The 12,328-nt window shown below is 34.1% G+C and overlaps 1 protein-coding gene and 1 pseudogene across 2 annotated transcripts; one reads left to right on the plus strand and one right to left on the minus strand.

The window, feature by feature from the left end:
• Positions 1-3,170: 3,170 nt before the first annotated feature.
• Positions 3,171-8,609, minus strand: LOC122722254 (annotated as a pseudogene).
• Positions 8,610-8,829: 220 nt separating this feature from the next.
• LOC110605318 (pentatricopeptide repeat-containing protein At2g15820, chloroplastic) lies at positions 8,830-12,084 on the plus strand. 2 transcript variants are annotated; one of them, XR_002486378.2, is made up of 3 exons: positions 8,830-9,533; positions 9,868-11,813; positions 11,973-12,084. XR_002486378.2 is itself a non-coding variant. In XM_021743809.2 (2 exons), exons 1-2 carry the CDS (start codon positions 8,889-8,891, stop codon positions 11,746-11,748), a joined length of 2,526 nt encoding a protein of 841 aa, XP_021599501.1. In that variant the 5' UTR covers positions 8,830-8,888; the 3' UTR covers positions 11,749-12,084. The 2 variants fall into 2 exon arrangements, 1 of the variants encoding a protein (XP_021599501.1); XM_021743809.2 differs by having other exon boundaries at positions 9,868-12,084.
• Positions 12,085-12,328: the final 244 nt, after the last annotated feature.

The raw sequence follows: 12,328 nt of genomic DNA on the forward strand, positions 1-12,328 counted from the left end.
GAATCTTTTTATTTTTATTTCTTTTATAGTCTATTATTATATGATATCTTACCGGATCAATACGAATTTATATCCAACAAACTTAAAAATATTTATCAGAGCTCAAATTTAAAACTATTAAAAAAATTTATGTCATTTTTCTTTTTGAAAATGGAAATCACAGATTAAAGAGTAGAACTTGAGATCTGTCAAATTTACTCAAATACATTTACCATCAAATTAAGACCGGAATTGCCAAATTCATATCTAGTATTTCTAAAATAAGATGGAATCTTTTTTAAATAATGCAAGAAGAGGAAGAGGGAGAGGGTATGCAAATTTCTCCTTTCTCGGCATCTTCTTGTCATATAAGGGTTTTTGGTGAGTTTGTGTACTTTTAGGAGTTGTTGAGTAAGCATTATGCATTGTCCTTGCAAGAATTCCACTTACTCATTTGGCCCCATCTCTTTAACGTCATATTTTTTCCCCATCTCCCCCCTTTCACATCTTTACCCTTATTTTTCAACTCTACATAAACTCTTATAATAATTTTTTTGAAAACTTATTATCTAATCCTGTGATATAAATAAATTTATTATTTCTCTGAAACTTTTGAACTTTAATGAATCCCTTAATATTAAAGTTTAAACTTGTAAATAAGATATGTAAGAATTAGTTATAATTTTTAACATAGTCAAATTGGCAATGGTAAAATTAATAAAAATCCAATACTCTATTTTTTGGCTTTTTTTTTATAATAATTATATGATTAATTAAAAATAGAGAAAATACAATAAATATTTTACTATTAATGAAGAGTGTTGAATAATTACTTGAAAAAAGCAATTGTGCTTAGCATTTTTCATTTAAGGATTTTGCACAACATTCATGCACAGGGGACCAAAAGAAGAAAATGAAAAAATTGGTGAGTCCCAAAACCAAATTATGATAGAAAAAAGGGGAGCTGTTTCAATTTGGCTATGTGTACATATATACAACCAAGTAAAAATCTGCTTATCTTTTCAAAAGATGAATGACATGTATACTTTTCATACATCAATTCCATGGAATTCTCAAACACCAAGTTATTACTGTGTGATTAGATGAGTATCTTTTTTTTTTGAGTTGCTGCTTCTTTTGAGAAAAAGCAAATGTCACTAAATTATCCTAAGTTTTTAAAATTAAATACACTTTGGGATTGCCATTGCAAAAGCTAACAATATTTATATCTGAAAAACAATCAGTTATGCATCTTTATTTATTAATTTTTTTTTTTAAAAAAAATTATCTTAAAATTCAATGGCTCATTCAAGGATCATTGTTGTATAAACTTTTTAAGTATGAGGATTGAGAGTTTAAAATTTATATAAACAATCTTCTAGTTTTTCTTAATATAAAAAATAAAAATAAAAATATATATGTATATTAGAGAAATAAAAATATTTAAATAATCCCATACAATCAAATAAAAATTTATTTTGGGAAAAGAAAATTTCTGGCGGTGGCCAGGAAAACCATAGAGAGTACAAAAAAGGTGAAAAAACGAGAAGGCGAGTGGGGATGACGTGGCAAATCATAGGGTGACAAAAAAAGCATAGAGAGGAAAAATTTATCAGAATCCATTTTCATATGTTTAAGAAAATAACAATAGGAACAGGCTCGCCGCATAGGAACGGCGGTGCATTCTACACATCGAATATTGATGGCCCCACTAACCCATATATCAAATTACGAAACGGTGCGCTCAGCTTTTTTTTTTTTTTTTAAATAAACGAAAACCTCTAGATCTCATATCCAAATTCCACTTTCCCTCACCAAGAAAAATGGAGGTCTCCTTTTTCCCACTAGGAAAAGTACAATATTATTCTCATTATTTTTATATGAAGTAAAAGAGTTGTTTTATTAAAAAAAAAAAATTCAAACATTAAAACACCGATAAAAGTGAAAAAGTGATTTTTTTTTCAAAGATTAATATATATGGGAACTTGTAATTGCAGCTCTCTTTAGACACAGTAACCAAATGGTGGGAAGTGGGAAATATAAAATTAAAGAATGGAGCAAATATAATAAAAGAAGGAAAGAAAAGAAAACATTTAGCAAGTAGATAAGAGTTGAAGGATTTTAAAAAAAGGAAAAAACAGAAAAAGAAGAGATAAAGATGAAGAAAAATTCCTCCATGACAAAAGGCAAAATATACTTTTGAAAATGGGAAGTATAAAGTCAGCATATCTCGGCAGAAGATAGGGCAAATATAAAGGATTCAACTTTGAAATTGCTGATAGTCAAGACATTACCATAAAGTTCACACATCTTCACGTGAACAAGAACCCATTTCAATTCAACAAAATTCTCCCATTTTCAGAACAACTCACTTTGAGATATATAGTGACAAATGCATTCTTTTTACACCATCCACAATATCAAGATACAATAAATAAATAATATTCCTCATGCTCATCTCATTATCTCAGAGATGCACCCTTCATGTTTTAGCTCAATCCTTGAAAGAGTGGATGGAAAAAGTTGATGAAATTCATGATCAGCTCAACTAGCAACGTAACAAATTCCAGAAATTATAATCTAGACAACCCATAAATCACATTTCACTCAACCCAAGACCTGGTCGATTGGCCTCCCAATAAACCAACAAAGAAGGGAAAGGCATCCTTAATGTTATGTTACTTTGAACTCGAATATATATTTTAAAAATGGATGCATATCCATATTTATCAAATTTTTAAATAAAAATATAAAAATATAAATATAAATTTAAACACACGTATTTAATTACATTATATTATATATATAAACTAGAATAGTAATAATTATAAATAAATGATCAAATATAATACAATCAAATAATTATTTTTTATATAAATAAATATTCGATGGAAAACATATTTTATTAACTATATACAAATATGTCATTAAGCGTTTAAGTACACGAATATATGCAAGACATATGTGGACATAGATGCAATATAGCAAAATGAAGAGTGTTGAGTATAAGAGCCTCGATCCACTGAGGACATAAAACCAAGACACTTCCCCACAAGTCCTGCTTGGGTAAGTACTTCAAGTAACGATCTTGTTTATTTCTACATGAAATCTAAACGGATGACATACTCAGGAACTCAACTGAAGCCATGAAGATTTCACAGGCCATCATATATTCTGCCAACAAACTGGAAAACACGAAGTCAATTGACCCGATTAATGTGTTGGAAAGAACCAAACTAAAGGATCAAAATTTTCTAGAGCTTATGGCCCTCAGCTCCTGCAATATGACAGTGGTAAACTAGCTTTCCACAAGGCGGATTTATCTTTTATATATTGTAATGGCCCTGTCAAGTTCTAGGAGATGTTATTTGGCCAATCATGTAAAGGAGGCAGACACCCCCTATGCTAACCCTCTCCACGTCAAAGAGAAAAAAGAAAAAAAAAAGGTTGGAGGAAAAACCTCCTACACCAACCTCGTGGGGGAAAGAAAATAACAGATGCTAAAAGTAGTAGAAAGAATTACAACAAAATTGCCACCTCTAATATTGGGATTGCTTATGTACATAAAAGCAAATGATTCTCCTCTTCTCAGATGGATCCTTTAGCAATAGTGATGAAACTTCTAGTAAGACAGAAATTCAGGCAATTGAATTTGACAAGATTTCTAATATTATGAAGCCAATACAATGCCTCCTCAATTAACAAATCTAAGAAAGTTTAGATGGCAAACCTGTAAAGATTATCTAATGAAGAAAAGAGCAAAGGCAATAAAAATTTAGCAATTGATTCCTTGCAAATTAAAAACAAACATGCCTCTAGCGCACCATTTACACAGTAGCAAACAGAAACAAGCTCCACTGCCAGAGTACATTAGGCCAAACAGATGAAACTGAGCATTCCATTCTAACCTACCCAGCACTAATTTTGATTTTAGATGTCAGTAATGAAAAAAAAGCAACAGGTGTTGTTAGGTCTATTTTCCCCTCTCGTTTAGCTTCTCCTTTTCTTTAGGCAATGAACTAACTTTTCTATTCTGTCTCATTCCCAACTTTACTTCTATCATCTTCCCTCTCTCTCTCTCTCTCTTTCTCTCTGTTCTCAGGTTCAAGAGGGAGAACATAGATTTTGTTTTTCTAGGGGGTATGGGGGGCATGCATATGTAGGCATTAGATATTGCCTGCACTGCAGTATCACAAAAACGAGTGCTACCTTTGGGCGATTGGCCTTGTGGCTTCACTTTAATATAGATCAAGGTATACTTGGAACTTGAAACTGTGTCTGCCTCTCCAACTGGCCTTGTGGCCTTGTTCTCTCTGACTTGTTGGAGCTAGGCTGGCGTAATAGGACCAAACAAAATATGATGGTATATTGACAAAACAAACTTTCTTGATTGCGGACTAATATTATCTCAATATTAACAATAAATATGATTCTATTATTCAATTTCAACATTTACAATGCAAGGCATGCCAAATGATGGAAAAGTTTGATTATGTGTGAAGGAAAACTGGAGTAAGAATAGCATTTGATTCATCGAGTCTCAAAAATAAAAAGAAATTGGTCTTCCATTATTGAGTGATAAATAAGAGTCCTGGAGAGTCAGATTCTCCATCACGAAATGGAGCACCAATACATCTTCATTGACCTCATTTTCTGAAGAAGACAGAGTGAACTAGATCTTGGGTAATTCCAAGCAATTGAACGCATGCTTTGCGCCATGACTTTCATGTTTATTGCTTCCAGCAACTAGATTGAGTTGGCAAGTATTAAAAATTTCCTCATCAATTTTCTAGTCAGGCAGATCAGATATAAAGCATTACTAAGGTCATACATTTCAACCCTTGGTTCAAGCTTTATCAATATGCATATAACCAATCAAACGATGGCTAATAACTTCTGTTATTGCCAGTTGCCTTTAAACATTGCAATTTGTAACTTATTACACAATATCTAAGAATGGCAATAGGCAATAGGTAATATACCAGCAAAAATCACTCCCCAAAGCCAATTAATAATTTCAATTTCTGAACCCATCTCATACCTAATTAAAATTTATCACAAACACTCCATACTCGTCCCAAAACTCAACCAATATTATCCGAACTCGTTTGGATTTAAATATTTTAACTAATAATTTATATAAAAAAATTTATTAACCCTTTGTATTTTAAAACTTCAATAATCCCATAAAATATTAAAATGCTATTCATTAAAATATAATATTCACATTATAAATTTTATAATAAAATTATACATTATCTTTAGTTAACTATTCATATAATCAGGTCTAGATAATGGTACTCAACACATAAAAAACTTAGACAGAGTAGTTGAAAGTACGCAACTCGTATCAGGGAGCTTGGTCTATTTATATTAGTGAACTTTACTCTCTGCTTCATTTTCCATTCTATTGTGCCTAAAATTTCTGCATGTCCATTTCAAGTGTTCAAATACCTATTACCTAAGACTGCAGTAACATAACCAAGCAACCTATATTTACGGCTGGTAATTGTTAAGCATACACATGAAATTTCATTGCATGTGATTTGTCCGTTCATGCTACCTTTCCACTTTGTTAGAGACTCGGTTCATATCATATCTTTACATACGCATGGGGGATCTCATTGCCGATTGCTTAGTACAGGAAAGGTATTTGTAAAATACCTGGAGATCATTCTGTTTTAGGTATTCCCAATTTCTCTACTAAGACATCAGCCCGAGATTATGTATTTCATCAGTGTTAAAAAAATTTACAAGAGCATCTGAAAGCGAAAGGCGAGCAAGAAGACGGGGAGCTCCTTTCTTCTGCTGTTTTTAGTTCTGCTTTGGCTTATCTGAACCTAAACAGTGTTGTTATTAAAGTACCATCACAAAAAGATACCGAGGTGTTTTCAAATTTCTTATACATGTGGGTCATTCTGCTACCCAAAATATGAAAGATCAAGTGGTAGAAATTAAATTTACCAAACCAGCAAGTTAAAATAATTAAGACTGAAAAGTAACTATTCTCACCTTCTTCTCTTCCTTGCTTACACCTTCTTGCCTTTTGTATAGAGTTGTCTGGAGCTGCATGATCAAGATAGTACAGTTGTCTCGAGAAAATTTTTCTACATTTTTCATTAAGACTTCAAGAATAAAGGAAAACTCATTCGGTGAATGACTACAAAATTCATGATCCGATATCAAAAAAATAAGAAACTTTGCACCAAATCCTTCAACAAATATTCTATTGTAACTCAAAATAAAGGTCATTCAAACACATACCATCTTCCTCATTTGCTGGCCATATGTGCTTGGGGTGCTTTACTCATTTGAAAATTATTGATAGAATCAACAAAAAGAAAGTGTGCAGTGGTTTATCACATATTATATTGTGCTTGTTCTTTTGGTCTTGTAAAGTTTTCTCCCGAATATAGGCCTAAAGCTTCTTTACAACCTAGAAGCAAAATGGTAAGGAAACAATAAGCATATAGCTTTTTAATATATATATATATATATATATATATATATGTCGTCTCTGAGAATTAAAAAAAAAAAATCATCCTACACAACCAGAACTGACACTCAGCTGATACACCTCTGTTCTGGCCAATTCAGGCACTCCATTGAACTCTTGAAATTATGGAGAAAGAATATACAATTTAGTAAAGCCACCTGGACTTTTCTTTTACATCTTTATCCACATTAGTAGACCTACTTGATATGAAAGAAAATTTAGTTTGGAAATATATAAGCTGGGACAAACATTTTTCATATTCAAATTCAAAAATCATGACAATGATACCATGCATGATGCAACCCTAGTGATCCTTGAAATAAATACAAAGGTAGTGGTCAATAATAATTTTCAGAACCTCAACCAAAACATGTAAAAGAATGGTTAAATTACAATTTGATCCCAAGTTTTGGCAAAAGCCATGACTATTCCTTTGTTTTCAATCTGAATCAATTTGATCTCTCAGTTTTGATTATGTCAACAGTGTAGTCCTCCCATTAAAAAGTAAATGAATTTTATTTCAGTCAAAATGAGACAATAATTTAAAAAAAAAAGTGTAGGGAAAATTACAACTTGGCCCTTTATAAAAAATTATAAGTCCTTTTATTTTTAATTTGAAACAATTACATCCCTCAAGTTTTACTCTGTCAACAAATTAATTCTTCATTTTAAATTAGAAATTCAGGTTACTTTGGTCATTTAACCTCTGACTAATGGAAATGTGTCCAATAGAATGGAGGGGACATTTTGTTAATAGAATGAAACCTAAGAATTGCAATTAGTTCAAATTAGAAATAGGGAGCTAACCTATGAGTTTTTAACAAATTGAGGGGGCAAGTAGTAATTTACTGAAAAGAATTGAAACCAAAATATAGACAACAAAATTATGATTATAGGAGGGTGACAAAAAGCCAACAACCAAGTTATTTTCAGTGATGGTAGTTTTATGTCAACACTGTGTACTTAACCAAACTATAACTCCAATGACACGGGTGAATAGGGCATCAACAACAGTTTTTCATGTTCTGATTGCTTGGGTTAATACAACAATTAAACACATATAACATGCAATTTCAAGGGAATATCTCAAATGTAAATAATTAAGAAGATTAGATTATACCGTAATGAAACCCCCACAGTTTTGGATCCTGCAACTTGTTCTCCGGGATGTAGGCTCGAAGTTTCTTCACAACCTATAACAATAATACATAAAACATAAGTGAAAGTATGATCCAGAATCTCCAAACTAGACTGAAAAGGATTCATATAAAGTAAATGATTTACAGGTAACTTCAGTTCCAGCTAATTCAGGCAACCCAATAAGCTTTTGCAGTTGTGAAGATAGGCTACATAGCTTTGCAAAGCCACCTCGCCTGTTCCTTCTTTTTAAGCCTTGATCTAAGGGATAAATAGATGATCAATATTTAGCATCATCAATAAGAGAAACCCAAAAGCGGGAGTGACTGGAAACTCCAAATATGTTCTCTTATCCTCCTCCATATCACAGATAATTACAGAAAGATATCGGAAAGACCGAAATTAGTGCTGCAGAAAAAGATGCACAACAAAAAATATAAAACTGAATCTTCGATATGCATGAGAAAGAACAAGCAAAACACTAAAACAAAGAAACAATTGCATGAAAAACATAAAGCTCTGCGAAGAATGGTACTTAAATCACAAACGACCAATGTATCTAATTTGATTTCCAGTTACCAAATTTCCTTCAGAAATTAATCATAAACATTTCCTTAATGGATTATTACTAAATAATATATATTATTCAAATTGAAGTTTTCATATCTTGCAAACCAAAACAAATGATAACCCTCAGAAGAGAAATTTAAGAAACTTGAAATCACCGTTTTATTTTAGTTCCCAGTTGCTCGCTCTCCTCTTCTTCCTCCTCTTCTCCTTCTCCTTCTCCTTCAACGGTGTCGTTTTGATTGTCTTCCTCATTCTGATTCACATTCTCTGCTACATTTTCTTCTTCCTCTTCGTCCTTACGTTCCTTCTGTAGGATTTTCGAGATGAGCGCACCAAATACGAGTGGTGTTGTGAAGGTTGTCCGTTTTGTTCTCTCCAAAATAGCGTCGCAGTTTGTGGAACTATGCAAAATGTCTCCAAACGACATCGTGTCCACACCCTAAGAGGCTAAGACTTGTTGTGGTACTGCAGACAAGATTATAAAATTTTGTTAATGGTAATTTATTGAAAAATTGTAATTTATTTAATTTTATTAAATTTCATCTATTTTTATTAATTATTCAGTTCTTTAATTTATATTCAATTTTTAATACCTAATTATGTGTATTACATATATATATATATATATATATATACACACCAATAAGTTAGTCTTATAAGTAAAAACCCCTTGCTATCCTCGCCGCCGGTGACCTAACGAAGAGCCATGCTCATTGGCAGAACCCAAGAGTTCTCTGTGCCCGTGCTCACCGTTCTACACGATTTTAATAATTCCCTCTTAAACCCTAATCCACGCGTAGCCCTCACTTTCCCCATGCGTACTTCCCTCTTCTCATCTCTCTCCTTCCTCCGCTCTGTCACTATTTCCCTCTGTCACCACCACCGTCATCTCTTAAGTTGCCATCCCCTGTTCCTTCGCCCTTTTCCCACATCCTCACTTGCCCGTTATAATCGTCTCCGTTTTCGGAGTATAAAGTGTCTCAGTAGTTCCACCGAACAGTTGACGTGCGAATCCTATTCTCCTTTAACATCGGAAGAGAAGTGGGACTTCTCAAGCTACCCTGAAAACGAAGATGACATTTTAAAATTCGACGGTGACCCCGGTTATCCGGGCTCCGGTGGAGACATGAAGCACATGGATTCACCGGCGCTTGAGGTCAAGGAGTTGGAGGAGTTGCCGGAGCAATGGAGGCGGGCGAGATTGGCCTGGCTGTGTAAACAATTGCCGGCGCACAAGGCGGGAACTTTAGTGAGGATACTGAACGCCCAGAAAAAGTGGATGAGGCAGCAGGATGCTACCTATATTGCGGTTCATTGTATACGCATTCGCGAAAACGACGCCGGGTTTAGGGTACTTCTTTAAGATTCAGACTTCAGTTTTGATTCGGTCAGAGCATTGCTAGTTTAATGATATTAATTTTATTTGCAAAACATGTTCATGTGCACTTAAATGGGTAGTTAACTAGTGAGGAAATGGTAGTTTAGGTTACAAGCATTTGGAAATTGGTATATAGGTTAGTGAATGGAGTTGTTTTTCAGAAGAACATGCAACTTTTTGGAAGTTCAGTTCCAAAAAATAAATATATTGATTTTCCTTTGACCATAAAGCTATAGCTTTTTTTTTGGCTAGAGGTCATGAGAAATATTCGGAATGGCTAGTTACTATTTTTTTGGCTGTTTGTTAGGTGTACAAATGGATGATGCAGCAACACTGGTATCGATTTGATTTTGCTCTGGCTACGAAGCTAGCAGATTACATGGGCAAGGAAAGAAAGTTTGCAAAGTGCAGGGAGATATTTGACAGTATCATCAATCAGGGACTTGTGCCCAGCGAGTCTACATTTCACATTTTGGTCATTGCATATCTTAGTGCACCAGTTCAAGGTTGCTTGGAAGAAGCATGTAGCATTTACAATCGCATGATTCAGTTGGGTGGTTACAAACCACGACTCAGTTTGCACAATTCTCTCTTTAGAGCTCTTGTAAGCAAACCAGGAGGAAGTTCAAAGCATTATCTCAAGCAGGCCGAGTTTATTTTTCATAATTTGCTGACATCTGGACTTGAGATACAGAAGACTATTTATGTTGGCCTAATTTGGCTTCATAGCTATCAGGACAACATAGATAAAGGAAGGATTGCATCACTAAGGGAGGAGATGAAGCAAGCAGGAATACAGGAGGACAAGGAAGTGCTTGTATCGATTTTGAGGGCTTGCTCAAGGGATGGTGATGTGGAGGAAGCAGAAAGAACTTGGCTCAAACTCCTCAGCATTGATGGTGGTCTCCCCACTCAAGCTTTTGTGTATAGGATGGAAGTCTTTGCTAAAGTTGGAGAACATTTGAAATCTTTGGAGATATTCAGGGAAATGCAGGAGAGTTTGGGATCTGCGAGTGTTGCTGCATATCATAAAATATTGGAAGTGTTATGTCAAGCTCAGGAAATAGAATTAGCAGAATTGCTCATGCAAGAGTTCATTAAGAGTGGTATGAAGCCCCTAATGCCAGCCTTTGTTGATCTAATGAATATGTTCCTTAATTTAAATTTGCACGATAAACTGAAATCAGCTTTCTCTGCCTGCCTTGAAACCTGTCGGCCAAACCGCACTATTTATAATATATACTTGGATTCTTTGGTAACAAGTGGTGATCTTCAAAAAGCAGAGGAGACTTTCAACCACATGTGTAGTGATGAAGCTATCGGTGTTAATACCAGATCATGCAACATAATTCTAAAAGGATATCTCTCTTCTGGAGACTATATGAAGGCAGAGAAGATATATGATCTGATGTGCCAGAAGAAATATGATATTGAGTCCTCGTTAATGGAAAAACTTGATTATGTACTGAGCTTGAGCAGGAAAGAGGTTAAGAAGCCTGTAAGTCTCAAGCTAAGTAAAGATCAGAGAGAAATTTTAGTGGGTTTGCTGCTAGGTGGTTTGGAAATTGATTCAGATGAAGAAAGGAAGAAACACAAGATTCGGTTTGAATTCAACGAGACTTCTCGTGCACATTCTGTTTTGAGGAGACATTTATATGACCAGTACCATGAGTGGTTACATCCCTCCTGTAAGCTTAGTGATGGCAGTGATGATGTATCTTATAGATTTTCTACTATCTCGCACTCTTACTTTGGTTTCTACGCAGATCAGTTTTGGCCAAAAGGTCAGGCCATGATACCAAAGCTAATTCATAGGTGGTTGTCACCAAAGGTTCTTGCGTACTGGTATATGTATGGAGGGCACAGAACATCATCTGGGGATATCTTGTTGAAGCTTAAAGGAAGTACTGAGGGGGTACAAAAGGTTGTTGAAACTTTGCAAGCAAAATCTCTCAATTGCAGGGTGAAGAGAAAGGGAAGAGTTTTTTGGATAGGCTTTTTAGGAAGTGATTCCACGTGGTTCTGGAAACTGGTAGAACCTTATATTTTACAAGATCTTTCAGATCTTCTAAGACCAGGTGATCGGACCTGGGAAAATGATGCAGTAGAAAATCAAAATACAAACTTTGATAGTGGATCTGATTTTGATGAGGGGGCATCTGAATACAGTGACAATGAAAATTCATAGGCTTACTTTATGGATTCATGCTTGAGCATGCAGTTCAGTGCTCCATGTGGACTTTTGGCTCCCAGGTTAGCACGAAATATATTTTGAGTGCCATTTTTCATCTACTATGTATCATCCTCAGAAAGTAGTTGTACATACAGAGCTAAGTTATGTGATTAAACCAATTGATAAAAAGTTCTCACGATGTAATCTGATCTTTTTGTTTGCTTTAATTGTGACTCAAGTTGGAAGCTGAAGCTCATGAAGATGCCGACTTGGTGCCTGAAGCTTCCGTGTAATGTATGCTGTAAAATCATGCTCTTTGTTTATCTTTTGGGCTTTTGGCTTTTTGATCGATGGGCTTTTTTGCCGCTAAAGTGCAAAGTAATTACTTATGTGTAACTGGAAAAAAAAAATACTTGTGTAATGGTGAGGATTCGAGATTTGATTTAGTTTTAAATTAAACTGAATTGGATAAATTTTTAATTGAAATTTAAGTATTTGTAAAAATTAAATTAAATTAAATTAAAAAAAATTGATTTAAATTGAATTGATTTAATTCGATTTAATTTAATTGGTTAGATTTTTTAATAAATTATTT

This window comes from Manihot esculenta, chromosome 17 (assembly GCF_001659605.2).
Source record: "Manihot esculenta cultivar AM560-2 chromosome 17, M.esculenta_v8, whole genome shotgun sequence".
Classification (NCBI taxonomy): domain Eukaryota; kingdom Viridiplantae; phylum Streptophyta; class Magnoliopsida; order Malpighiales; family Euphorbiaceae; genus Manihot; species Manihot esculenta.